Source organism: Aquarana catesbeiana, linkage group LG11, assembly GCF_042186555.1.
Source record: "Aquarana catesbeiana isolate 2022-GZ linkage group LG11, ASM4218655v1, whole genome shotgun sequence".
NCBI lineage: Eukaryota > Metazoa > Chordata > Amphibia > Anura > Ranidae > Aquarana > Aquarana catesbeiana.
Genome location: NC_133334.1, coordinates 50,249,152 through 50,276,853, shown reverse-complemented (window position 1 = coordinate 50,276,853; position 27,702 = coordinate 50,249,152). Strand labels below are relative to the sequence as shown.

Sequence of the window (27,702 nt, the reverse complement as noted above, 5' to 3'; positions counted from 1 at the left end):
TTGCGCCGCTCGCAGTGAATGGAGCCCGGCACACAGAGGCATCGGGCAGAGGTCAGAGCCCACGGACACAGCGGAGGGGACATCGCAGGATCCTGGGGACAAGGTAAGTATACTGCACCAGGATCCTGAGATGCAATCCCGAGTGTGGCTCAGGGTTACCGCTAATGGTACTTAAATTTAACCCCGAGCCACACTTAGGAATACTGCCAGGGAGGTTAAGGGAACAGGATCCTTTTTATTTATTTATTTTGGGGTTAACATAGCCCCCCCTTCTCTTTTTTTTTTTTTTTTACCTGAGCCCGTCCATTCCAGTGACGTGCACAAGCCCAGCGGCTCCAGCCGCCGTTTCTGTCCTTGTTGGATAGATTGATATCGGCTATTCCATGGTGCCCCATGGAAGCGGCTCTCTGTGGGGGCACCTGATAAAGGGGGACAGGAGCACTGACAGAGCACCCCAGAAGAAGGAGATCGGGGCTGCTCTGTGCAAAACCCTTGCACAGAGCAGGTAAGTATTACATTATTCGTTCTTTTTTTTTTTTGTTTTTTTTTTAAAGTGAACCTTTACAACCCCTTTAAGACAAACATGACAGATGGTACAGGTACAGTAGAGGACTGACGGGTAAACACGTTTCGTGCTAAAAACATTACCCCAGTGTTCTAAAAGTAAAATGCGTTTACCTGTCAGTCCTCCACTGTACCTGTACCACCTGTCATGTTGCACTTAATTGTCTAATAAAAGTGGATCGTTGGTGTGCAGCCATCCAGATTTTTCTTGTTCCATAACTGTTTGCCCCCCCCCCGTCACACTGGTGCGTTTTTTTCATGCGATTTGACCATTTCAATTTGCATGACAAGTCGCACACCCTATTGTCCACTTTGAAAGCTGTCAAATCGTTGCGACTCTAATTCCGTCAGAGTCGCGACGATTTTGAAAGGAGTTCCTGCACTACTTTTTGGAAGACATCTGTGCGACTTAATGCACAGATGTCTTCCAAGTCGCACCTGAAGTAGAACTGAAATGCTACTTTGAAATCGTGCTACTTAAGTAAAATAGCGTGACTTTCAATGTCCTGATCAGTGTGACCGGGATGTCCCTGTGTGCTGTGTGGGGGGAGTGGGGGGGGGGGTTGTCTCTTCCCTCCAATCAGCTCTCACTGAGCTCTCTGCCCCCTTTTTTTCTCTCCTTTTTTTTTTTTTTTATATTTGTTTGATTATATATTATGGACAACATTTATATACAGTGCATTATTTCAATAAACACAGTTAAAATAAAGCCCCTCATTCTCATTTCATCTCAACCCCCCCCCCCCCCCCCCCCCCCCGCTCCTCTTCCTTTCCACTGCCTACTACATCCACTTTTCTGTATTTTTCCTGGTTTTCTTAAACTCTATCCATTTTTCCCATACAATATTGAATCTTTCTGCCTGGCCCTCTTCTCTACTACTTGGATATTCCATTTATAAATGTAGTCTATTTTCTCAAACCATTCTTTTATTGTAGGTTTTTCCAGGTCTAGCCATTTTTTGGGTATTATTCCTTTCACTGCATTCGATTCAAGTTAATTTATTGTTTAGCCTTTCCTTTTATTTTTTATTAACCGGTTCCCAACCGCCTCGAATACATATACTGCGGCATAATGGCACCGCTGCGCAAAACCCTGTACACATACAGGGTTCCTTTTGAGAGCCGCCAAAGGGCGCGCGCGCACCGCCAGAAGGGCGGGGGACCCGATGTGCGTGGCCAGCGGTCACGTGCACGAGCGCCTGCACGGGGATTTGTGTGTGTGTGTAAACACATAAATCCCTGTGCTGTAAGAGGAGAGGAGACATGTTGCTTGTTCCTAGTAAGTAGGAACAGCGAAATGTCTCCTCTCCTACTCAGTCCTATCCCCATACATTTAGAACACACATTTAACCCCTTAATCGCCCCCTAGTGTTAACCCCTTACCTACCAGTGTCAATTACACAGTAATCAGTGCATTTTTATAGCAGTGATCGCTGTATAAATGTCAGTGGTCCCAAAAATGGGTCAAAAGTGTCTGATCTGTCCATCGCAATACCGCTAAAAATCTCAGATTACCGCCATTACTAGTAATATAATAATGCCATAAATCTTTCCCATAGTTTGTAGACGCTCTAACTTTTGCACAAACCAAACAATATATGGTTATTGCGTTTTTTTTTTTTTTTGTTTTTTTTTTAGCAAAAATATGTAGAAGAATATATATTGGCCTAAACTGATGAAGAAATTTTGTTTTTTAAAAACATTTTTGGGGATATTTATTATAGCAAAAAGTTAAAAATATTGTTTTATTTTTTTCAAAATTGACTTTTTTTTTTTTTTTGTGTGTGTGTATAACGCAAAAAATAAAAACCACAGAGGTGATCAATTAGCATCAAAAGAGAGCTTTATTTGTGGGAAAAAAAGGATGTAAATTTCGTTTGGGTACGGTATTGCATGACTGCGCAATTACCAGTTAAAGCGACGCAGTGCCAAATTGTAAAAAGTGCTCTGGTCAGGAAGGGGGTACAACCTTCCGGGGCTGAAGTGGTTTAAGTGACTTTAGACAAAAATGTAACACAGAGCTCAACAAATCCCGGGTTGCCATGGCGACTAGAAATTGCATCCTGTCGCCTGGGCTTTTGTCAGCTGTCCGCATCTGCCTCCCACTTGCCGACCGGGCTATAGCCAAAAGGCTGCTGCAGTGCAATTGTCCAAATCTGGGAGGGTGTCTATTAATGTCTTCCCAAAAACCCGCCCCGGGGAGCCCATCAGGTGCACTCTGTGATCGCTGTGTCCTTCAGACACTCCCAGATTGAGGTTAAGGGCCAATCACGGCAGCCCTTTACCATGTGATCAGCTGTGTCACATGTAAACAAATGCCGGTTATTGGCATTTCCTTTCCTCAGCGCTGTCAGTGTGAGGAAAGGAAAGCTGATAACCAGCTATCCTGTGACAGAGGACATTTACACTGATTATCAGGGCAGCCCAATTTGTGCCGCCTCATCAGTCCCCATCAGCGAAGAAGAAAAATTTACTTATTTGCAAAAATTTATAACGTAAATAAGGAAAAGGGTTTTTCCCTTTTTTTTTTTTCTTTTTTTTTTTTTTTGTTTTCTTCCCATTTATTTAGCAAAAGAAAAAGCCCCAGTGGTGATAAAAAAAAAAACACCAAAAGAAAGCTCTATTTGTCTGAAAAAAAAAATAAGCTGAAAATTGGCCTGGACAGGAAGGAGGTGAAAGTGCCCAGTATTGAAGTGGTTAAAAAGCACTGGCTCCAAATTTTTTTTTTTTTTAGCTGATGTAATATATTGCAGCTTATTAATCCTTAAATGTGGTGGCTGCATTTGTTTTTTTTTTTCTTTAGACTTCCCTTTTTATTTTCACCCGGTGATCCGGACAGTAAGGCTCCATTCACACCTGAGCGTATTGGAATCGCAGGCAGAATCGCGCAATTCTGCCTGTGATTCCAGAATTTTGGCAAAACATGGGAAGTGTTTGCGATGCCATTATTTTTTAATGGCACCCGACATACGCGGAGCGATTTTTAAAATTTTGTTTTAATTTTTTTTTTTTTTTTTTTTCGTGTTTGTTGAACGACAAAACGCACTAAAATCGTGGCATAAATCGCAATGCCAAACGTCCCTGGCTCTGCGCAAAAATGTGGTACATGAGCTTCTTTGGCGCGGAGGGAGGCCCATTCAAATGAATGGCGCCTCTCCAAAAACGTGCCACAAAAACGGCTAAAAAAAAGCGATGCGGCAGGTGTCGCCTTACACACTTCTAGCTTACTGAGGCGAAACAATAGAGCCACTCTTGGACAGCAGCATTGTCATCCTGTGGAAAGGGCAGTGTTCTATTCATTAGCAAATTTCGATGGTCTTGACTAATTTAAAAAGCTTCAGCTAATACTTTTTAAGCAGTTTTAAACTTTTTTTTTTTTTTTTTTTTTTTTTACGTAATTGAATTAATGCATCTCACCGAAGTGCCACTGCTGCCATCTTTGCCACAAGGTGCCCCAGGTGACATCTTGAATTGTACAGAGGAAAGGCTAAACAGTGGCGTTGGTGGCTATCCTTGGCTTTTAGGACTGCATGCTGGTGGAGCACACATCTCACTTCATTTTTCAGTTCTTCACATACTGGTCCCCATGATCTCCTTTTGAGATGCAAGGTAAACACTTTTTTACACTTTTTTTTTGGTAGTGAGGTTTTTTCACTAAGTGTTGTGTTTTTCACATTCCCACCAACCCGGGCTGGGTTGGTGTGATGCATTATTTAGCATGGCCTCTCACCTGGCTTGGGCAGGCGCTGCCCAAGGACGGTTTTCATACACTAACCCAATCACTTCTTTATTTTACAGTACATTTACTGGAATTGGCATTCACACTTCACCATTATTCAATCACCAACAGGAAACCACACTACCACATGCTGCGGCCCTGGGCCTCGGTGTGGCCATGTCTATGCGGCCTCAGCTCCTGTGGGGGCCCCTATGGCGTCTTCAACCTTCAATAATACTACCCTAATATTTACTTTTACTTGTAGGTAAGAGCGTTTAGCAATACCCTTGCATTTTCGCTCTTAATTCCTCTATGTCCAGCAATTGTTCACTTTGTCATCTTTTACTCCTTACTCTTCTATTGCAACTGCTCCTGATGAGTGGGAATCCCCACGAAACGCGTAGAGCCTTAGCCTTATGCTACACCACATAATCACGTGATCTCGAGACTCCGCAACAAGTGATATTAATTTCATCATTAATGTTTACAAATTTATTGTTATTATTAACATGATTGTTGTTCATGTACCAATGTTTCTATTACCCATAGACTGGTTATGAATTATGTCATTATCAACACAATCATGTTGCTCATGATTCAACATTATCATGTACCAATATATCTATTATCCATAGTTTGGTTATGAATTATGTCACTATCATGAATAATTAAGACTTTACTAAATTTTCTTCATGCTATTTTTGTGATGCTTTTGGAATCCATGATCATGTGATTTTTTTTTTTTTTTTTTTTTTTACGCTCTTAGCTGTGCTTCATTCCAAGCCCCAATCTTTCTTTTTGATATTTATTGTCACCCAGTCAGATGTCATTCTTCTTTTGCATGGTATAAAAGCATTTGGTTATCTGTCTATGTGACACAATTCAGTGGTTTCCTTCCCTGTCATGTTCTGTGCAGGGATCATTCTTTGCTGTATTTTATGGTTCCTTCATCAGCAGCTAATTATAATGCTTCCTTCCTGGGTCATTGTACAGAGTACAGTTCATTGATCAGCAAACCTGTTATTAGTGGAAGGTCTTGTACTTCTCCCATACTCAGCAGTCCTGTTTGTGTCATGCATGAATGGCACCTTAGGCTTAGACAAGTGACTACCTGTGTCGTACTCTTCATATACTTTACAGGCTTTGTTCATACTGACTTTCGCTGGTATACATAACCAGTATGGTATTTTAGTACAGAATTTGTCACACCAGTACAGGACTTGCCACTCACTTCTGTCCTAAGTTGACAACCCCCACCCTGTAGTCATGGAGGACAAGCATTGTCACCACGGGTAGGAAAGGTGTTGGGACTACAGATCATCACCCTTTCTTCTGCTTTCATAACATAGTGGGAGGTGTTCTGTTGTCCCCAGCGAGAGCTGGAAATGTCTGCTGGTGGCTTGTTTACGTGACTCGCCCTTTAAATCTGTGGTCCCCAACCTTTTTGGCACGGGGGACCGGCTGTGTGGAAGAAAATGGTGCCAAGGCCTGGGGGATTTTTTCACAGGCAATTTGTCGGGGCAATGGCTGGTGTTAATCATCACCACACCATGGTTGATATGGTGTCAGGATTATTGAAGTGCATTATTTCTATTATCACATTGTAATATAAAATGAAATAGTTCAACTCTCCATAATGCAGAATCAGTGGGAGCCCTGAGCGTGCCATTTGCCACCGTCGCCTGGCACCAGATGCAGCGTGCTACTTGCCACCCTCACCTTGCACCAGATGCAGCGTGCCCCTTGCCACCGTCGCCTGGCACCAGATGCAGCCTGCCACTTGCCACCGTCACCTCACCTGCCTTCAGATGCAGTGCACCACTTGCCACTGTCGCCTTCCAGTGCCACAGTGAAAGACTTAGTTATACCGCTTCTGGCAGGCTTTCCCAAGCTCTATGGTGACTGAGCGAGTAAACTTCTGCATGCGCCTTTTAATGGGTCCTGTCCCAGAGTGAGGGTGGGCAGTGAGAGATGATGTAATTATCTCTCAGCTTGCTCGTGGCTGTACCTCTGGCAACAGTAGCCTTCGTGGCCCTGGGAGGCACAGCAGTGATGCGGGGCGAGCAGTAAGAGATCTGCTCGCCCGCCGCACTGCTGACGAATCGGCCTTCGTGGCCTGGCTGCAGAGGCTCCGCAGTCCGGCAACGGTCTGCAGCCCTGGGGTTGGGGACACCCGCTTTAAAGGATAAGTTCACCTTTTTGACAAAAAATAAAAAAATTTAGATGTACAAAAAAAATGTGCATTAATAATTTTTTTTGTTGTAGAAGCCTGTAAAGCATTGTGCAAGCGATCAGCAGATTACTTATGCCATGTAGGTCTCCTGCAGGCCTGTCAGTGTATCTGCTTGCTCATTCCTCATACGGACAAGCAGACACTTGCTGACGGAAAGAATCGATGAACTACCACAGCGATCAACATCGCCGTAGTAGCTCATTGACAACTACAAGCTAAGGCTGTCAGGACTTGTAGTTTTTCATTCACAGAACATTCTGAATGAGTGACGCGGCCGGGCAGGCAGAGCCCTGCTGGCAATGTGTGTGTTTTTTTTTTTTTGATAGCTAACGGGGGAAAGATCCACTGATAGCTGTCATAGGGGTGGAGGGGGGCAGTTCTCTCATAACATAGTACATATTACACTCTGATTATGGCTGTAACATGTTATGAAAGGTGAACCTATCCTTTAAATGAACACTGTCATGAAGTATAGGGGCTGCCCTTGCTGGCCTCCTCAAGAAAAGTAACAGGCAACAATGCTACCTGAAAGCAGTCAGCAGATATAGAGAGCACAGAAAGCTATTGGCTTGCAAGATGTCTGGAATGATCAACTGGTATATTGAACAGATCCAAAAAAGAAGCAAACAATACAATTTCATTATTAGAGGGTTATATAAACTTTTTAAAGAGGAACTAAACCCTCCTACCCTTTACAGCCAAGGAAGCTGCCATCTTGGACCGCTTGATCTGCAGTTGTCATGGTGCTGCACATGTGATCATTTATGGCACCAGCCATTTGATGCGTTGACAGTTCACTTGAGAGCCTAAGCAAACTTTGGTTATTTACGGCATGCTTGGAATGTAACTGTTTTTGTTCCTCTGCAACGTTTAGAGATATTTGTTTCATTCTTCCAGTTTTCCCCTTTTTCCTTCATCTTGAATGTAGCAAAGCCATTTCATTGCCAGCATAGATCTATCTTTATCCTGTATTGTATACTGCAGTTTTATGTACTGTAATAAGAATAGATTGTGTCTCACCGGTTGTCTTTACCGGGTTCACACTCAGTTTCACGGGATCAGTGACTAGTTAATTAATATGCTGATTTTAACCACTTATCGTCATTATACTGCAGCAGGTTGGCTCTATTTCACGAATCGCTGTAGCTGTACGTCGGTTGGTTAAATAGATACAGTAGGCGCTTGCATGGCGCTGGAGCCGATGCACATAGTCAGCGGGCGTGATGTCTGCCGGCCACCCGCGATCGCTTCATAGAGAGCCAGAACGAGGATTTGTCAATGTAAACAAACAATCCCCGTTCGGACAGGAGAGTACAGAGTGATCGTCTGTGCCTAGTGATCAGGAACAGCGATCTCTCTCTACTCCAGACAGTACACTCCCCCCACAGTTAGAAATGCCTCCCATTGATCACCACTAGTGCTGCAATGTTGCAGTCCCGCTAAAAATCACTGATCACTGCCATTACTAGTAAAACAAATAATAAAAATGCCATAAATCTATCCCAATTTTGTAGACGCTATATCTTTTGTACAAACCAATCAATTTACGTTATTGCTAATTTTGTATTTATTTATTTTTTTCTTTACCAAAAATATGTAGAAGAATACATATTGACCTAAACTGAGGAATACATTATTTTTTTGGGATATTTATCATAGAAAAAAAAAAATATTGCTTTTTTTTTTTCAAAATTGTCGCTCTTTTTTTGTTTATAGAGCAACAAATAACCGCAGAGGTGATCAAATACCAGCAAAAGAAAGCTGTATTTGTGGACAATGACGCACGACCGTGCAATTGTCAGTTAAAGCGAGGCAGTGCCATATCGCAAAAAATGGCCTGGTCATGAAGGGGGTAAATCCTTCCAGTCATTAAGTGGTTAAGCTGGACCCAGGCGGACCACTAAGTACACATTTGAATTACACGTGTATGAACTGTCTTATGTGCCAAAAGATTTGTAATCCTGTCTGGCCAATTTTGTGAGTCATACACCTCTGTCAGACAGAACAGGCAGGAGGGTGACACCACTTCCTGTATAATAGTTGGGGTATGTAGTGGTTTCACCTCCTCATCTGCTGATTGGACAACAAAGTTACAGAAAAACAATTATAAATCAACAATTCTGCTTTCTCAACTAGTTCTCTGCCAATACAACATGCACAGAGCCTGACTGACTCCTATAGATGCCTTTTTTTTTCTCCTAGTTTCAGTTGATATTTAACTTTTACCAGACAAAATAATTTGATACCTCATTTAGGGCCAGTTCACACAACATGCAGTCCAGTGCGTTTTATTTTTTTCTGCATCAAAAAATGCATGGAAAGTAGGTTATATGGTTTTCAATGGCATAGTTCACTCCAGTTCCAGAAAAAAAAAAGTAGAACTTGCTGCATTTTTTCTGGACTGTACTGGAACGCTGTGAAAAGCATCAAAAACGCACTGGAACGCGCACATGTCCTTATTTAAAGTGTTACTAAACCCAGGACCCTGCATTCACTATATCTGGTCTCCCACAGTACACAAAACATGGAAATGCAATTATTTTAGTAAATATAAACTGCTAAATACCTTTTTCTCATCAGCAGTATATAGCAGTCTTGTGACTTCTATCAGTGTCTGGTAAAGCTTGTAAGAGGAGTTTTCATACTGCACTGAGCTATCCTATCAGGATCCAGAACCACGGACCCTCTGTCTGGATAGTGCTGATTGGCCCTGTGCTGAACACATGCACTCTCCCAGGAAAAAAAAAAAAACCTCTCTAGCAATACACACCAAACTGAGCATGTGCAGCCTGACTCCAGTACTTCTGTCTTATCCAGACCTGTTCTGGAGTCAGTGGAAGAAGAGGAGGATCTGTGCATACAGAATCAAACAGCCTTTTTACACAATGTAGAGTAATAACCCCTTAGGTCCCACAGTGAGAATAACAAGCATGCTTTACTGCATAGACAGACTGATTTTACTGCTGTGGGTTTAGTAACACTTTAAGGTTAAGAAAAAAAGAGGGGGGGAAAAATGTTTTGAAAAACCATGAAGTAAGGGCCCGTACACACCGAAAGCAGTTGGATGCATTTTGGACTGCATTCTAACTACATAGGTAGCCCAAAATCAGGGTAACCCTCTGGACACAGTTCACATCATTGCAGTTCAGGGCAGTTAAAAAAAAAAAAAACGAAGTAGAGCATGCTTTGTTTTTCTGCACCGCAAATGTAGGTAATGTGCTACAAATGCGCTTCAAATTCACCGCACTGCGCCCCTTTAAGCCAAGAGAGCCAAGCCCAAAAACGTATAGAAAAATGCAGTGCTAATACAGCGCAAAATACATTCAAGCGCACGTAAAGTGCGCTTCAAATGCATGTAAACATGCAGTCACAAATGTGCAGTTTCTGTTGTGATCAGGCCTTTAGGGTATCTTCCCCTACAGATGCAAACAATTTTGCTGGAAAAGTTCACATTGTTTGTGGGAAAGAAAGGTTGCAGAGCATTAGTCATGCAGATAACTAAGGGTTTGCTGACAAAGCTCTCCACCCTTCAGTGACTAGACTGGCTTTCTAGCTTGAAGGCATGCTCCATTCATCCCTTTGTAAGTGATCATAGGAACTACCATGCATGTAGCCTTTTGCGTTTTTTGATTACCAATGCCTATTCTGCATTTACAAGCCCTTTAATAGAGGGGAGCACCTTGTGACATTTTACAGCATATTTTGCACCCAGAATGTGTCCAGGCAAATATATTGGGTCTGCAAACGTAATGGAAAATTGTTTCCGTACCTGCCATAACGTTCCTTCCTTGGTGCCTCTTTGTGACAGTGTGTGACATATATGCTGCCATGACAGCACCAGGAAAACCTTTTTCCTTGCTACGCTTTCTCTTTAAGATTTATTATCAAGAGGCTACATTCACACCAGTGCGAATTGTCATGCGACTTTGGAGGCAAAGGGGAGTATAATAAATGGGGGTGATTTCTACAGGAGAACCTGTTACTTTATCCATTCAGAGAAAATAGCAAACGCACGTTTTGAATGATGGGCACAGCTAGATACTGTCGGCTAGTAAGATGGAAGTTCACCTTTACAGGTAGACTGGTATTCCAACACCGTCCTTGTCAAGTTGTGGGGTTCAGTGACTACAGAGGGCTGCAGATTCCAGAACCCACAAGTGTCCAGTATAACCTCCTACTTCTACACTCCCACAATGGGTCTACCAGTTGCAGGCCTATTACAATCCAGTTATATGTGCCCAGCAATTGTAGGGCTGCTGTTTGGAGTGATGTACTAGGAGCAGCTTAGCTTGTCATTTGTGTGAACTAAGCCAGTATTATCAAGCTGTTTTCCTGTTATCCGCCAGTGCAGTGTGCAGAACCTAAGAGGCATGCTGCAGCAGCGAAGATCCACACTGCTGTCTGTGTGTCATCTCTGTGAAGGGTGCACTGATTATATTCCTGAACTGAAAGCCTGCAGGTATGTGTCATGAAGGCTGCATAATAATATCATTTACTTTGGTTTCTTAGGTGTCAACCTTTCTCAGGGTATCTGTGCTATAAATCCGAAATATCAGTTCTAAAATCCTTTCCTTTTACCGGGCTTTGTTCAGGGATCTGAGTGACATTTGGACATTACTTTACACCCCAGAAGCATTCATAAATTGTATTCGTGGGCAGAAGGAGGAACTAGAATTCAGTCTATGGTTCTAACCCAGTTTTTTAGTTTCTATTTGCTGAACTACATCATTTTTGGTACAATAGGGAGAGTTGGCACCTCTGTCAAGTTTCTATTGTTATATACTGTTTGTTGCATTCTCCCTCACTTTCTGTTTTGTCATTGGGGGACACAGGGAAATCTTCCCAGTGGGGACACATTCTTCTTAAAGACATGGCATGGGTTTGAAGTTCTAACCCATTGTTTCCAAAACTATGATTGGTGTTCTGCTTCAAGGTTTAGCCCTGGGATTGATACAATAGGTATTCCGGCGCTACCTGAACTAAATTAAATAAGGTGTTTGGTTGCAGCAAGCACCAACCATGTCAAACACCGCCCAACAAAAATATTTAAAAAAAAATCAATATATGGTGCTGCGCCCCAAAATTAAAGTGATACAGTATTAAATATAAAGTGCTATATGTACTAGATCATATTAATGCAGAAATAATCATTAAATACATACATAGAAAGACAATGCATAATGAATCTACTATGCTAAATAATAAATGAATGATAAGTATTCCGTGTGAAATAGATAAAAAATTCCTTCAATATAGTGCGTGCACCAAAGACAATATAAATCTATACATAATGAAGTGCAAGTGGCAAAAAAAAGTTCACAGTGAATAGTATCTTCAAAGGAGGTGCTGGATTTCAACTAGCATAAGTAACGATGTGACTTGGTGATCCTTTTCTTCAGTGCAATGGCTGCTTACCTTACCGCTGTAAGGTAACAGCGTAAGACTAGCCAGGGGTGATCCAGATTCTAGGGTTCTGAAAACGATCTTCCCAAGTATTTCCTTATCAGTTATGATCTGTATGGAGCCTGGTGAATACATTATATGTGTTTCACTCTATGAAGCAGTTTACAACAAAATGAAACATAACGCATCTATTACCTTTTTGTACCACCACCCCCCCTCCCTTTTAGAATGTAAGCTCTACAAGCAGGGCCCTCCTGTCCCTTGTGTATTGTACTGTAATTGTGCTGTCCCCCCCTCGACATTGTAAAGCGCCGCGTAAACTGTTGGCGTTATATAAATCGTGAATAATAATAATAATAATAATAAGCGAGCTCACAGCCGATTGTTACTTCAGACGCGTCGGAAGAGACGGGCGCCGGAAGTGACGTTCGGCTGCGAGCTCGCTTATTATTATTATTATTATTCACGATTTATATAACGCCAACAGTTTACGCGGCGCTTTACAATGTCGAGGGAGGGACAGCACAATTACAGTACAATACACAAGGGACAGGAGGGCCCTGCTTGTAGAGCTTACATTCTAAAAGGGAGGGGGGGTGGTGGTACAAAAAGGTAATAGATGCGTTATGTTTCATTTTGTTGTAAACTGCTTCATAGAGTGAAACACATATAATGTATTCACCAGGCTCCATACAGATCATAACTGATAAGGAAATACTTGGGAAGATCGTTTTCAGAACCCTAGAATCTTGGATCCCCCCTGGCTATTCTTACGCTGTTACCTTACAGCAGTAAGGTAAGCAACCATTGCACTGAAGAAAAGGATCACCAAGTCACATTGTTACTTATGCTAGTTGAAATCCAGCACCTCCTTTTGAAGATACTATTCACTGTGAACTTTTTTTGGCACTTGCACTTCATTACGTTTAGATTTATATTGTCTTTGGTGCACGCACTATATTGAAGGAATTTTTTATCTATTTCACATGGAATACTTCACTCATTTATTATTTAACATAGTAGATTCATTATACATTGTCATTTTTATGTATGTATTTAATGATCTTTTCCGCATGAATATGATCTAGTACATATAGCACTTTATATTTAATACTGTAGCACTTTAAATTTGGAGCGCAGCACCATGTATTGTTTGTTTTTTTTTTTTTTGTTTTTTTTTTTTTTTAGCCCTGAGATTACTGCTTTCTTATCTCTCTTTTTTTATTTCTGCCTAGACCCACATCCATCACATAATAATAATTTCATTTAACAGCAGTGCTCATGAGAAATCGGGTATAATAATAATACCAGTGACGTCCTCAAGTAACTGGCAGTTTCTCATCTATACTTGAATGACTGACTGGAAGAGGGTCTCTGCAGAAGTGCCTCATCATTTCTTCCATTTGGATCAGGGACTATGTCTCATGATTCTAGACTAGTTCCCTGTCTCTGGATGGTGTAGTAGGAGAATTTTGTGGGTGGAGACTTTTCCCTTTTAGAATTATACCATCCACAACACTCCATTAACTTCACAGCAAAAAAGACTGCACTGGGGCATTGACCGGTCCTATTTAAGGTGGCCTCCTACCACTAGAATCCATCTCCTACAAGTATTATTCATCTCCAACAATTAGATCCATCTTCTACCACTAGAATCTATCTTCTACAAATAGTATCCATCTCCTACTACTAGAATCCATCTCCTACTACTAGAATCCATCTTCTACAAATAGTATCCATCTTCTACAAGTATATTCATCTCCAACAGTTAGATCCATCTCCTACAAATAGTATCCATCTCCTACTACTAGAATCCATCTCCTACTACTAGAATCCATCTCCTACTACTAGAATCCATCTTCTACAAATAGCATCCATCTTCTACAAGTATATTCATCTCCAACAGTTAGATCCATCTCCTACAAATAGTATCCATCTCCTACTACTAGAATCCATCTCCTACTACTAGAATCCATCTTCTACAAATAGTATCCATCTTCTACAAGTATATTCATCTCCAACAGTTAGATCCATCTCCTACAAATAGTATCCATCTCCTACTACTAGAATCCATCTCCTACTACTAGAATCCATCTCCTACTACTAGAATCCATCTTCTACAAATAGTATCCATCTTCTACAAGTATATTCATCTCCAACAGTTAGATCCATCTCCTACAAATAGTATCCATCTCCTACTACTAGAATCCATCTCCTACCACTGGAATCCATCTCCTACCACTAGAATCCATCTTCTACGAGTATTGTTCATCTCCAACAATTAGATTCATCTTCTATGACTAGAATCCATCTCCTACAATTAGAATGATCCCCTAAGATTATATCAATCTCCTAAGACTTGAATCATCCATCTCATATGTGTTTTTATAGCTCTTGTCTATGAGAAAACAGCAGGAAGTTTCTATTTTTTTTTTTTTCTCATGTCTAGTTCCAGTCTCTATGGAAACTGTGCTGTTTCCAGCTCTTCTGTTTAAATGTATAACAGCCTTAGATAGCTAGTAACTGTGAAAGGTAAAAGTCCTTGGACAATCATAAATGAAGGTGCTTCAAGGCTTGCATTATCAGCTGAGGTTTGACTAATTTGCCTCCTCTGTACACACGCAAGCCCTGGGCCATGTGCCAGTGTTTTCAAAGGTGTCTCTGTACTTGCACTATAGAGTGTATGTCATAACTAGATGGATGTCAGATCGCAGGGCCTGGACTGTATCCTCTGTCATAATGAGAGAAAGTGATCTTTTTATTTATGGTCTGAACCCATGATGTCGTAAAGTATTCCTGGATCTTGCAAAATTTGTTTTTCATTTCCCCCTGAGATGTCTTGGCGTTTTTTTTTTTTTACTTTAGAGAATTTTGTTTTTTGCTTTCATTTAGTAATTTTTTTTCAAGTGCTTTAAATTACAAAAGCACTATGAATCATAAGCTAATGCCATTTTCCTGTTTTTTTTTTAATTTTTTATTTTTAACTCCAGCCTTTTCGGCCACTTTCTGTCTATGTGCACTCATCCCAGCCCTGGGCCAACCTCCCTTTATAGTGACAATATTGTCAGCACTATGTGGGTCAGAATGGCTTAATGTCGCCTTCACCAGGGAGCATGTGACAGACTGACAATGTAGTACAACAACTGGGAGACAATGACAGAGCGTTGTCTCCACATAATAGGGAGTAACTGAACGAGGACCTTCATGGCAAGCTTACCAGGTATCATTTTAATGAAAGATGTCGATTTAAAACCACTTTTTTGAAACTGCATTAATTTCTGTGGTTGGGTTTATATGTTCTTCAAAGGCAGATAATGCTTGTCCCATAAACTTCTGAAGGAAGCAGTATTTCTTTGACAGGCTTTATAATGGCCTTGGAGCAATGGAAGCGACTCCTGTGTAGCTTTACGGTATATGATGTTATTGCTCCAGAACTAGTAAGATATGCAGCATGTGAATTGGTGGCATGTCTGCCTCCATCAGAGGGTTCTGAAATTTGGTGTTTGGTGATCGGTACCCTCCCAGGCTTATCACTTTTTCTGCAATATAGGTAACATAGGACGCTGTACATTCATATGGAGTGTGTTCTCACATGTGCTCTGCCAAGTCACGCATCATGAAACTATCCAGAATGCTGTATCTTTGGGTGCACTGGTTTGTCAGTTCCTTTCAACACAATGGAATTATTTCTTTCAAGAGGCATGGCAGGGTGCAATACTGCATATGTTATGATGTGAGCAAACCCTCAAACTGATCTCCTCCCAAATTTTATTTATTATAAAAATAAAAAATAGGAGCTTAAAGCCCAAGTCCAGTGAAACTCGCCATCTCCACTTTCCAGAGTTGAGCTCTGTGTCCTCGTCCATATAGAGCTGCTGTTTCTCTTTAGGATTGAATGATGCTGTCCTTTAACCTGTTTCCAGTGGGCCCAGGGTGCCCGTGGGGGTGCATCAGCATGCTGCCCTAAGTTCACAATGTCATGATGCAGAAAACAGGACTTGAAGGCAAAGCCAAACTATTCTCAAAATTGCTTCCTCCACCTTTCTAACACCTATGCTGAATAAAGCCTGGTACACACTAATCGTTCCTTTTTTGTTCAACCCAGCAGGTTGAATGAAAAAAACCTGCCAGCATCTGTCGGAGCCGCTGTTCCAACAGTATGATTGTTAGTACAGCGATCTTCCCTGTTGAGCTGTTGTGTTCTGACAGGAGGATGGCCCCTCAGCCAAAACACTCCAGGCAGCGCTCCCCGCCATTGGGTGAGCATGCTGATCGTGAGCTGTTCAGCTGCTGGTTTTCCAGCATGCTCATCTGACAGAAGCCAGCCAAACGGACGGCTTCTGTCGGACCGGCTGGCTTTACATACAGGCTGAATTTTACCCGGTTTTTATTGAACCGGACAATGTCTCCTGACATTCGGCCCGTGTGTACTAGGCATAACTTGTGCAAGAAAGATGTATATACTTCCCTTTTTTTAGGCTACTCTGATCCGGTGGTGTGATCCGGCTCCCCTGTGTCAGCCAGTGGCAGCTGCAGGGGAGAGGAGGGCTGACAACAGATGAGCCATAGGAAGCCCATTTGTAATGACATCGTTCTCGGGCATTGCCAGCTGTTGTCGAATGCTCTCTCCTCTCCCCAGCAGCCCACACTGGTTGACACAGGGGAGATCACGTGACGAATGGACTGAAAATGGGTAAATAAAAAGAAGCTGCATAGCCTGGGAAGGTGGAGAGGAAAGGAGAAAAAGTAATTTGGAGGTAAAGGGGAAAAAAAGCAAAAAGCAGGTTAAGACCTTCTTATTATTTTAAGGGGTCTGAAATTCTGGTGAGTTCTTTTCACAAGGGGAGTGTGTTTAGTGGCACTGATAATAAAAGCACAAGAGGTGGATTATTGTTTATTTACACCAGTGAATAGTTTGCTCAGAGGAGTTTTTATATGGACTGTAATTGAGTCACATATTGCTTTATGGACACCTTTATTTTTTTTACATTGTTTAAATTGTCTTTATATGCACAGATTTGTGCACATTGTTTTTAAATTGTTGCACATTTTATCTCATTTTGTATATGTTGTGTAATTGGGATATGCAGTGTTTTGGAATCCCTTTTATGAATGTTTTGATTTTTGCATATAATGATATAACATTTTCCATTTGTATTGTGTAGCTGGAGCACTGCACCTAACACAGGTTAGTCAGAATAGGTATTAGGAGGAGGGAGCATTTTTAAGATTAGTTAGGTTTATCCAGAAATTCTTCTTTAATAAGGTAATTGATGCTTTCTGCAGTATTGAGAACCTCCTACTTCTGGACAAGAAGGTAGGAGGAGGATGACCCCTGCGTGTTACATGACCTGCGCAAAGATGTTTGAAAAAGAAAACTGCTAAATAAATGGTCAAGATTTACTGTGTGTGTGTGTGTGTGTGTGTGTGTGTGTTAAGGGAGGAATGTGTCTTATGGGGCAAGGGGGGTATAGGCTGCTTTCATAATGGTGAGGTGCAGTTTGATTGCACAGTGGAAGAATTGCAGTGTACCCGCCGGTTTGGTGCAACTTAGTTACCCTTTCCCAGAGAGTTCTATTATGTCTGGTGGTTTTGGTGCACTTTCTGAAAGTGCACCAAAACTCCTGCGCGCTGCATCTTTGGTGCGCTTTCAGAAGGCGCACCAAAACCACAGGACATAATAGAACTCTATGGGAAAGCGCAGCTAACCCACACCAAACCTGCGGGTACACTGCACTGCTCACATGGTGCAGTCATACTGCAGCAAATCAGCCTAATAATTGGCAACTTAAATTTCCAGCAATTGTGGTCACAATTACTTGAGCAGACACTGCCTTATTTTATATTTGTATTGGCTGCTCTAGCTTACTCAGTTGTGCTGCAGCTTCCCAAGTAATTTTTTTTACGTGTTGTTTTTTTTTTTTTTTTTTCCTAGACATGATGAACTCCGATGCCCTTGTGGACCTAAGTGATGATTTGGAAAAAGATGAAACCACCCATTCCCTGGAGCAGTTGAAACTGGCATCTGTAGATGATCAGAACTGGCCCTCCGATGATGTTCAGGACTTCCCCAAGTCAGGTATGCTTGCGATGTGCTTGTTCCAGGTCTGTGATTGAGAAAGCAGAAAAGCCAGAATTGGTCAGGCAAGTAGCATTTTCAAAAGGAGGTGTTTCTATTCCGAATGAACGGACTTGCCTACACACGATCAACCAAAGTCCGGCGGATTCGTATGTGATGACGTACGACCGGACTAAAACAAGGAAGCTCATAGCCAGTAGCCAATAGCTGACCTAGCGTCGGTTTTTGTCCGTCGGACTAGCATACAAACGAGCAGACTTTTCGACCGAACTTATTTCTAGGTCCGTCAGCTGGAGCCCACACACGATCGAATTGTCCGATGGACTCCGGTCCCCCGGACCAGGTATGCCGTAAAGTCCGGTCGTGTGTATGCGGCATAAGATTGTCCTATGTTTGGCTCCATCCATCTTCCAATCAACTCTGACCAGCTTCCCTGTCCCTGCTGAGGAAAAGCATCCCCACGACATGATGCTACCGCCACCATGTTTCACGGTGGGGATGGTGTGTTCAGGGTGATGTGCAGTGTTTGTTTTCCAGCACACATAAATTTAACTTTTTGGCCTAAAAGCAAAATGCTTTGTCTCATCTGACCAGAGCACCTTCTTCCACGTTTGCTGTGTCCCTCACATGGTTTCTCGCAAACTGCAAACAGGACTTCTTATGGCTTTCTTTTCAACAATGGCTTTCTTCTTGCGACTCTTCCATAAAGACCAGATTTATGGAGTGCATGACAAATAGTTGTCCTGTGGACAGATTCTACCACCTGAGCTGTGGATCTCTGCAGCTCCTCCTGAGTTACCATGGGCCTCTTGGCTGCTTCTCTGATTAATGCTCCCCTTTGCCAGACCTGTCAGTTTAGGTGGATGGCCATGTCTTGGTAGGTTTGCATTTGTGCCATAATCTTTCCATTTTTGGATGATGAATTGAACAGTCCTTGGGAAATTTTTGTATAACCTAACCCTGCTTTAAACTTCTCCACAACTTTATCCCTGACCTGTCTGGTGTGTTCCTTGGCCTTCATGATGCTGTTTGTTCACTAAGGTTCTCTAACAAACCTCTGGGGGCTTCACATAACAGCTTGTATTTATCCTGAGATTTATGTTTTTGGTTGTAACATGACAAAATGTGGAAAATTTCAAGGAGTATGAATACTTTTTCAAGGCACTGTAGGTTGATCACTGGCGGTCAAAACGTTTCTGCGTAATTCTTCAGCTTTCAGGAGAGGGAGGTTGAATCTCCCCTAACCATAGCAGCTTCTAAACTCTCCTGTAAAAGCCTATGTGTGCATGGACACATAGGCTTTTATGGAGTTGAGTTTAGGAGCTTTGGCAAAAAAGCCTCAAAAGCTCCTAAACTTTAGTTTAGAAGCTGTAGTGTTCATGAGTCCCTAAAAAGCCTTCTGCCCTGATACGTTACAGCCATATTGGCTGCATATATGTTCACTTACCTGTACGGTTTTCTCCTTCCTTGTATTTTTTACAAAATGTGAATGAACACCATTGTAAATGAAAGGCCTTCTTCTACCCTAATCAGTGTGTAGTACATTAAAACCTTCTTTGAGCAGCAGGTACTGTATTCACATGTCTAATTCTATTGCATATCCCAGAATAAGCGGCTCATTCCTTCATTCCATTTCAGGACGATTTTTTTAACCCAAATGGTAAAGTGTCCATTCAGAGCCGCTAGTATCTCTTACAAATATAACCTAATATTCTATAGCCATTTGTTCCTAACTGCATACAGCTGTTTCACACTAATTTTTTTAAACATCAGTGCGTGTGTGCAGTGTATAGGGGGTGGTTTGTAATGGAAGCTTCTGTAACTCCATCATGATAGTTTTAATTTCCAATGCCAGTTGTGCGTGTCTGCAGAGCTTTCTGTTGGTGCAATGGTGGTGAGTAGAGTTATGTCCCCTTCTTATTCCCCCTTCCCCCTTATTTCCATTCTCTCTGCGCCTTCTCTGGGCAACGTTGCTGCACAGCCTCAAGCACCTATCACGCATACACTGTAGAGGCAACATTTCCCCAGAGACCATGGTATAAATGACTACCTTGATTATGCAGTAATGGGGACCTTTTGTGGAAGACTAAATCTCTGCAACCATCCGAATTTCTCGGAAAGTGTTAGATTGCTTCACTGTACACGTCTTGTTTACATGTACCGTTGAAAGTGCTCCCTGCTGCCATTGTAACAGATCATTTAAGCAGCGCTGTCTGCTGTGTATTTGTGGCTTTCTGCTGCTATAGCTCGGCCAAAAGTCATAAGGCCCATTGCACTCCCTGCTATTGTACAGGAGGTGAGAGGGGAGCGCAGAAATGCCTGTTCCTTTCCTTAACTGGGTATCTTTTAAAATAACTAAAGCAAGTGGGGGCTGACTTTACCGACCTTCTGATTGTTTTGGTTGCCTGGCTGTAATGTTGATGCACTAGCTTCAATAGTTTGCGCTATTGATCTTAAACACAAATGTAGATCAATAAAAGCAAGTCCATACAGTATCTACATACAGTTCCTGGTCAGTGTCTGAAAATGTTGAAGACGGTCAGGATGACAGCCAGTCAACTAGCATGTGAAGAACAAGAAGACTGCGATGAACTTTATAAGGTGTGTTCTCGGGCTGTTCTCCTGATCTTGGCTCTACTACCAAGTGACTCACAGGCCTCGTGCAGGAGGGGAGTTTGACTTTTGAACTGGCTGTTGCTTTGAATGATTCAATATCTTGCTAAGTAGCAGAGCAAATGGCCTGTGCAATTATAATAGAACAATGAAGCCATGGCAGCTCTTGTCCTCCACAGGTTCCATGTAATGTACTGACTGCAGGAATTCATAGCTATTCACACTGTGTCATGTTTAGGTTGGGTCTTCTGTAATACTTGCACGTTCCTGGTCTTCCAGTTTTTCTAAGATGCACATGTAGTCACATGTTTTGCATCCTATAATAAAGTGGTTCTTTGGCGTAATCATGGTCATAGTGGCTGCGTATGAAGAATGTGATGTTTGACTAGAGATCTTCTGTGCTTTGAGATTAACTTTCTCAGCATTTTCCAGATTTATACATTAAATATAGGCAGTCCAGTGGATTGGTACAATACTTGCAGCCACAAAATGCTATACCCTTGCATTCAGTAGTGTACATGGAAGGCATGGCTAATTGTGGTCATTATCAATATTTTATGTTTAATCATATGCCATCTTGCAGAATGTGTTCCATTTACATCTTCAGCATTAGTGGGAGGTGATGAAGGTGGCACTAATGTCTGAGGAAAGTGATGTAATTATCCACCTTACAGGAAGTTCTCAGTAGGATCCTTGTAACAAATTTATGCAATTTGATAGTTTGCAAAAAAAAAAAAACTTTTTCTTCTGGTCAGGCTTAAAAAATAATATACAAAATATTTTACATTTTCAATTCATTAGATTTTTAATGTTGTATGAATAGTTGAATAATCTGATAATGTTTTATATTATGCTCTTTTGCAGACTCTAAGACATCCCCTGATCCCATCATCCACCTTCGCTGGGATGATCCTTATTATGACATTGCCAGACATCAAATTGTGGAAGTAGCAGGTAAGCCTCTCTTTACATAGTTTTTACCTTGACCTTCACTAGTCACGTTGTTGGATGTGGTTTGTATTAACTGCGAATAGATAGTCTTGCTTTGGTGAATTGCTCTCAATGTTCATTCATCTTTATAGAGCTCAATTATGACAACTGCTGCACGTGAGAAAATGGTCAGGTTGCCTACAGCAGCCATTATATCTAATATACGATAAAGAAATGCAGGTAGCATTTTACTGAGTTCACCTATTTTCTAAAAATGGTTCTTTTTGCGTAGTTGTACATTTCTGTATTCCTGTCATTAGAGAAGGGTGTGCGTGCCTTGGTGACCACACAGGCTACATTGGGATATGGGAATTTTTATGGCTTACCCTATGGCCTTTCTAAACTTGAGTCCGACAGCCTGTAATTGTGATGAGGCAGATAAAGGAGCTGCAACTCTCAGGCTTTTGGTCCCTTATGGCAAAGTAATTAACATTTTAACAAGAGGGTCAAATATTATCTTGTACTGAGGAACTGAACTGTGGAAGCATTGCCCAAAAAGGTAGGCAGAGGGCAATGGACAAGTCACCACCAGTTTTGCCTGTGTTGTCTTTGCAGCTGATTCCTTCCCCATTACTGACTTGCCATGCCTTGTTCTGTACATCTCACACTGCAGATGTATACTGTAGGTAGGAGTAGCTAGGCATCCTCACATAGTAAGAAGTGCTCTGCTATTTTTCAGGAGGAAATAAGGAGCATCCGTAAAATGTTTAGGGTATAGCTTGGGCACAAATCGACTTTCCTAAATGTTCCCTTTTTAACATGGTAGATCTTCACTTTTTGAGGTCCACTCTAAAGCCCCATAAACACTATCAGATTTTCTGCTGATTTTTTTTTCCTTCAGATTTACCAAAACCATATACAATGAGGTCAAACCTTAGGAGTTTCAATTTGTATGCAATCAGGCAGGCCCTGGCACTACATGGTTTTGGTAAATCTGAAAACAAAAATCAGCAGAAAATCTGATAATGTGTATGGGGCTTAAGTCTGCCGAATTGTAATGATTGAAGCCTAATTGTTCGGGTTCTTTTATGAAGTCAGCCTTGACTGCATACTTGTACATTATAGCAAACTTGCCTTGTTTAACATACTCTCCTGCAGGCCCATGTCCCCCCCCCCCCCCCCCCCCTACTTATCACATCTGCAGTCTTTTTTCTTCAGCCATTGGGTGACCACTGTTGACATAACTTTCACACATGCATATCAGACTTCCATTGACTCGGCAACCGCTTCTAACTTCCAGGATCTGTAAGATGCTGAGATTGTATACGGAACTACACATGCACAGCACTCGGCGTACAATTTGATTTAAAAAAAAAAATTGATAGCGGGAAGAAAATGAGGTTTTAGTGTAGCATATACACCCAGGGAGATTTACTAAAACTATAGCACTCAGAATCTGGTACAGCTATAGATGGTAGCTTCTACGGCTTCTAACTTTAGCTTGTTCAATTAAGCTTTGGCAATAAAACCTGGAAGCCCATTGGTTTCTATGCAGAGCTGCACCTGATTTTGCACTCTCCAGTTTTAGTAAATAACCCCCACAGAGTCTTTTCTGCTGTGTAACTCTACCTGCTACCAATTATTTATTTATTAATTACTTGTTTTCCAATAAAAATTCTTTATTGAGCAAACACATAGACATAACAAAGTGTATAACGTATACAAAAACAGCTTTCCTGGGTGTCGCACAATACATCCAGCGTGTGCCTCGGACAATAAAACCGTTTCTGTTCGTGCAGACATCCCATATGACGATTCAGACTATTAATAACCCTTTGCATTTTGTGTACCAGTAGACTCAGTAGTTGAGGGTTGTTTTTTCGTGATTGTCATAAGGGTTAGTATTAGAACATAAAGGGGACAGAGAAGAACAAAGAAATTAAATGGCAGTAGAGGGAGGTAAAAATAAATAAATTGGGGAGGTTTAGGTTATTTCACCGCTGTATACATAAGTTATTTTCATGTTAGGCCATGGGGTTCCAGCCCTGAGGACCTTCATTATTCAAGAACTGGGTATACAAGTCAAATATCAATGATCTCATCTCACTAAGTCAGCCACTTTGCATCTTGGTAAAAGAATCAGAGTACTTAGAGCAACCATGATTTCCATAGTTTGTGGAATTTGTCAGTATTTTTCGAAGCCATGGCCACTGTCTCCTCCATTTTGTAAAGGGAGTCCACGGCAGATAGCCATTCTGTTACCGTGGGTACATGTGGTATTTTCCAGTGCCTGCGTATAATTGTTTTTGCGCATTTAACATATGAAAGATTTTTTATATTTGCTTAATGAGTAATTGGAGATGTGCAATAGGCAGCATTCTATTGTGAGTTTGTTTAGTCTCTGTTATGGAGTAGATCTGAGTGCAGACCACATCCCAGAAACTGCGCAAAAGCAGCCAGTCCCACCAGATGTGCAGCATGGTACCTTTATCAGTACCACAGCACCAACATACATCTGTTGTTTCTGGGTACCATGCGTGCAACCTGGCCGGGGTGAAATACCAATTCGTCAATACTTTATATGATGTTTCTTGAGTGCTGGAGCTGATAGAGCATTTGTGTGCCACAATACAGGCGTTAAGCCATTGTTTGTCCGTAAAGTTCTGTCTAAGAGCCATTTCCCACTCTTTCTTATGCCTACATGGTGACCTGCTTTTGTTGGATTGTAACCCATTGTACATCAGAGAGGTTGCTTTTCCAACTGGGGTTCCTGTAATGCATAGTTGTTCAAACCAAGTTGTCTCCCGTAAAAAATGTTGCCTGTTGGCGGTGCAGAGGACATAATCATGTAGCTGTCTATAGTGCCAATAAGTGAAATGCTTCGCTTGCAATTCTGTCCGCAGTCGGTCAAAAGTTTTTGAGCTTGCCATTTTCCACACAGTGGGAAACAGTCATGGGAGTTAAATCTGCTCTGTGGGGGAATGACATGGTGATGTGGACCTGCGCAAACTCTACATTGTGGATCAGTGGCGTCAGTGAACCGGGGGTGGAGGCTATATTGTATTGTTGCGTAAGTGTTTGGAAGACTCTTAATGTCGGTCCAATTGTGGGGTGTAGTGTTCAGTTGGTAGGATGTGCTTCCTTATAGACCCATGGCAAAAACATCAGGGGTGTCTTGGTCTAGAGGCCTTCTATATCCACCCAGTCTTTGGAGGAGGCGTGGCAATTCCAGTCAAGGATTCGCGTCAGGTGTGTCGCGTAGTAATAATGTTTAATGTTTGGTATGTTAATACCTCCCTCTGTTTTTAGTTTAGTCAAAGTCAGCTTGCTGATGCGTGATTTCTTCCCTGCCCAAATGAAGTCTCTCAATGTCGTGTTCAACTGGGAGAAGAACCTTTAAGGTAGGAGAATGGTCAAATTATGGAATAGGTACAATACCCTGGGCAATACTGTCATCTTCACTACAGCTGCCCGCCCAAACCAGGAAAGCGGCTTGAGATTCCAGAGCCGCATGTCCCGTTGTAGTTTGTGCAAGATCAGATGAAAGTTTTGTGTGTAAAGACTAGCCAGGTAAGGTGTAAGCCATATCCCTAGGTATTTGAGCGCGGAGTCCACCCATTTAAAGGGGCAATTGGATTCGGCCTCTTGTAAGAATCTGGGGTTCAGAGAGATATTAAGTGCTTCTGACTTGTCGTAGTTGATCTTAAAATTGGAAATGTATCCATACAATTCAAATTCTTTTAAGAGGTTGGGGATCGATTTTATGTGAGGTTGTGTGAGAACAAATAGAAGATCGTCCGCGTAAGTGGCTAATTTGCAATGTGTAGACCCTAGTGACAAGCCCTTGACCGACAGGTTCCTGTTTACTGCTACCAATTTTTATTGGTTAACTTCAGTTCTACTTTTAAGTAATGTTGTTCAGCTGTTTTCACTCGATGTCTTCCTTTACTTTCTACTATAAAAAAATAAATAAAGCCCTTTTGAATTCCAGAAAGTCGCAGTTCAAAATTGTTACATCACTTAGTGCTTGTTGATGTTGAGCAGTTTGGCTCACTATATTCTGTTCATTCACTATATTCTGTTCACTTAAGCATCTGAAGCGCTTGCTAAAAATGTCCAAATGTCCAGCATATGCCAATTTTTTTTTTCATGCCTTTGTGCACAAATTCCGTATGAGAAGTGACTGATCGCAGCTGCAGATCTCCTCCTAATGAGTCTGCATGTGCTTCCACTTGCAGTTTTGCATGGAGAACAGTCATGACTCTGCTCACTTTTTGCATGGGAAAATAAACAAATGATGATTCCAGGTGTTCAGTAAACAAGTATTATACAGCAGGAACTAACATGTTGGTTGAATATATTGGAATTCCTTGCTTCCAGCAGACCATCAGATAAGACCATCATTGGGCTCACTTATGACCCGGGTTGTAGATTTTGCCTGGTGAACAAGAAAAGACATTTTACACATACTTTGCATAGCATGTAATGTTTATTCAGTTCTGCTTCAGACAAGCTTGAGTTTTCCAAAGGCTGCTTCTTGTGTTTATTTATGAGCTGGGCGGCAATAAGCATCCTCCAACTCTATGCAATATATATATATATATATATATATATATATATATATATATATATATATATATATATATATATATATATATATATATATATATATATATATATATATATATATATATATATATATATATATATATATATATATATATATATTGTGTGTGTGTGTGTGTGTGTGTGTATATATGTATGTGTATATGTGTGTGTATATATATATATATATATATATATATATATATATACACAAGGTGCAAGGTTTTATAAGATACGCTCTGTGCCGGTGCCTCCTTTACTCGCCTAAATTTGAGGTTACTTGTTCCAGTCCGGCGCCTTCTCTTTTCTTTCATACACCGGAAGCTGGGTCCTTCTTCAGGTGTCAACTTCTTCACGTGGGTTGTGATGCGGACATATTCTATTGGCTTTTTAGCAGCAGGGTTCACTCAGGATCCAGAAATCAAAGTAAGGTGACGACATCACTGTGATTGGACAGGCCAAAGAAGCCAGATATGCATCTCTTGATTACCATTCCTCGCATCCAGATACCACGCTGGCAAGGAACACAGTCAGCGCTAAACTCCATTCACAGAAACTTTATTTTAAATATTTTCCTCAATAGCCATCCATCTGATGTTGATGCAGGCTCTGTTTGGCCAAAGATCTTCCCTTTTGGGTCATCCACTAAGCGAATTTCAACTGGTCCTTCAAGAACCAGTCAAAATTTGCATGATGTATGGCCAGATTTAAATGATATGACAGGGCCACTGACCCCTCCCCTCTCCTGGAGGCATTGACTGTGTGGGCTGCCAGAAAATTGGCTTGCCGGTGTTCTGCCGAGAAAGTTCCGCTCGGCGTATAAGTTCCCCCCTCTACTGCGCCTGCGCAGTAGGTATCGGCGGAAATAGCCGAAGCAGAACAGCTGAAAATCAGCTGTACACGGCGCCTGTAAGAGGGCCGCTCGCCACGCTTCGGGCACGGCCTCGCTGCGCTCGGCACTTTTAGATTCCCCCTCTAGGTCCACTTGGATGGTGGGGAAGGAACCTGGACCTAGGGCGCAGGCGCCGTGTACAGCTGATTGAAGCATTTGAGCTTCGGCTATCTCCGGCGACTGAGAGTAGTATGTACTGCGCAGGCGCTGCGCCTGCGCAGTACAGGGGGGGAACTTATCCGCCGAGGGAACATTCTCGGCAAGACACCGGCTTACTTTTATGGCAAATAAAAAGGCGGAGCCAATGAAAGGTATTTGGGGAACCATAGAATACCTGCAAGCTTACCATTAAAAGAGGAACTGCTTGAATCCCTCTGAAGGACCCCCCAGTATACCACTGATTGAGAGCCTGTCCCTGACATGCTTTTCATGAAGTAATTTGATTTGAGAATTCCTTCATGGAAAATTCAATGCTCAGTGACTTAATTATGCAGTTTTGCTTCATCTTGTGTTGTGTTTTTCTATATTTATGTGATCTTCTGCTGAATGCTCCCCTGGGCACATAAACATGTCTTTGGAAAGCTGTAGTCTCCCGCAGAGACAGTGGAAAGATGTTGTTGTTGTTTTAAATTTAAAATGCTACTCAAGGCAACAACATTGTCTCT

The 27,702-nt window shown here is 41.7% G+C and overlaps 1 protein-coding gene across 3 annotated transcripts in view; it reads left to right on the top strand.

Annotated features, from left to right (window-relative positions):
* Window positions 1–27,702, top strand: part of ARHGAP1 (Rho GTPase activating protein 1) — a 103,039-nt gene that overhangs the window by 5,707 nt on the left and 69,630 nt on the right. For 2 of the 3 annotated variants that reach the window (XM_073604308.1, XM_073604307.1), the window contains exons 2-3: window positions 17,854–17,997; window positions 21,475–21,564. In XM_073604308.1, coding sequence (XP_073460409.1) covers window positions 17,856–17,997; window positions 21,475–21,564 — 232 coding nt within the window. In that variant the 5' untranslated portion in view covers window positions 17,854–17,855. Of the gene's footprint in view, window positions 1–10,838; window positions 10,975–17,853; window positions 17,998–21,474; window positions 21,565–27,702 lie in introns of those variants that run through there. The other variant, XM_073604309.1, reaches the window with a different exon arrangement.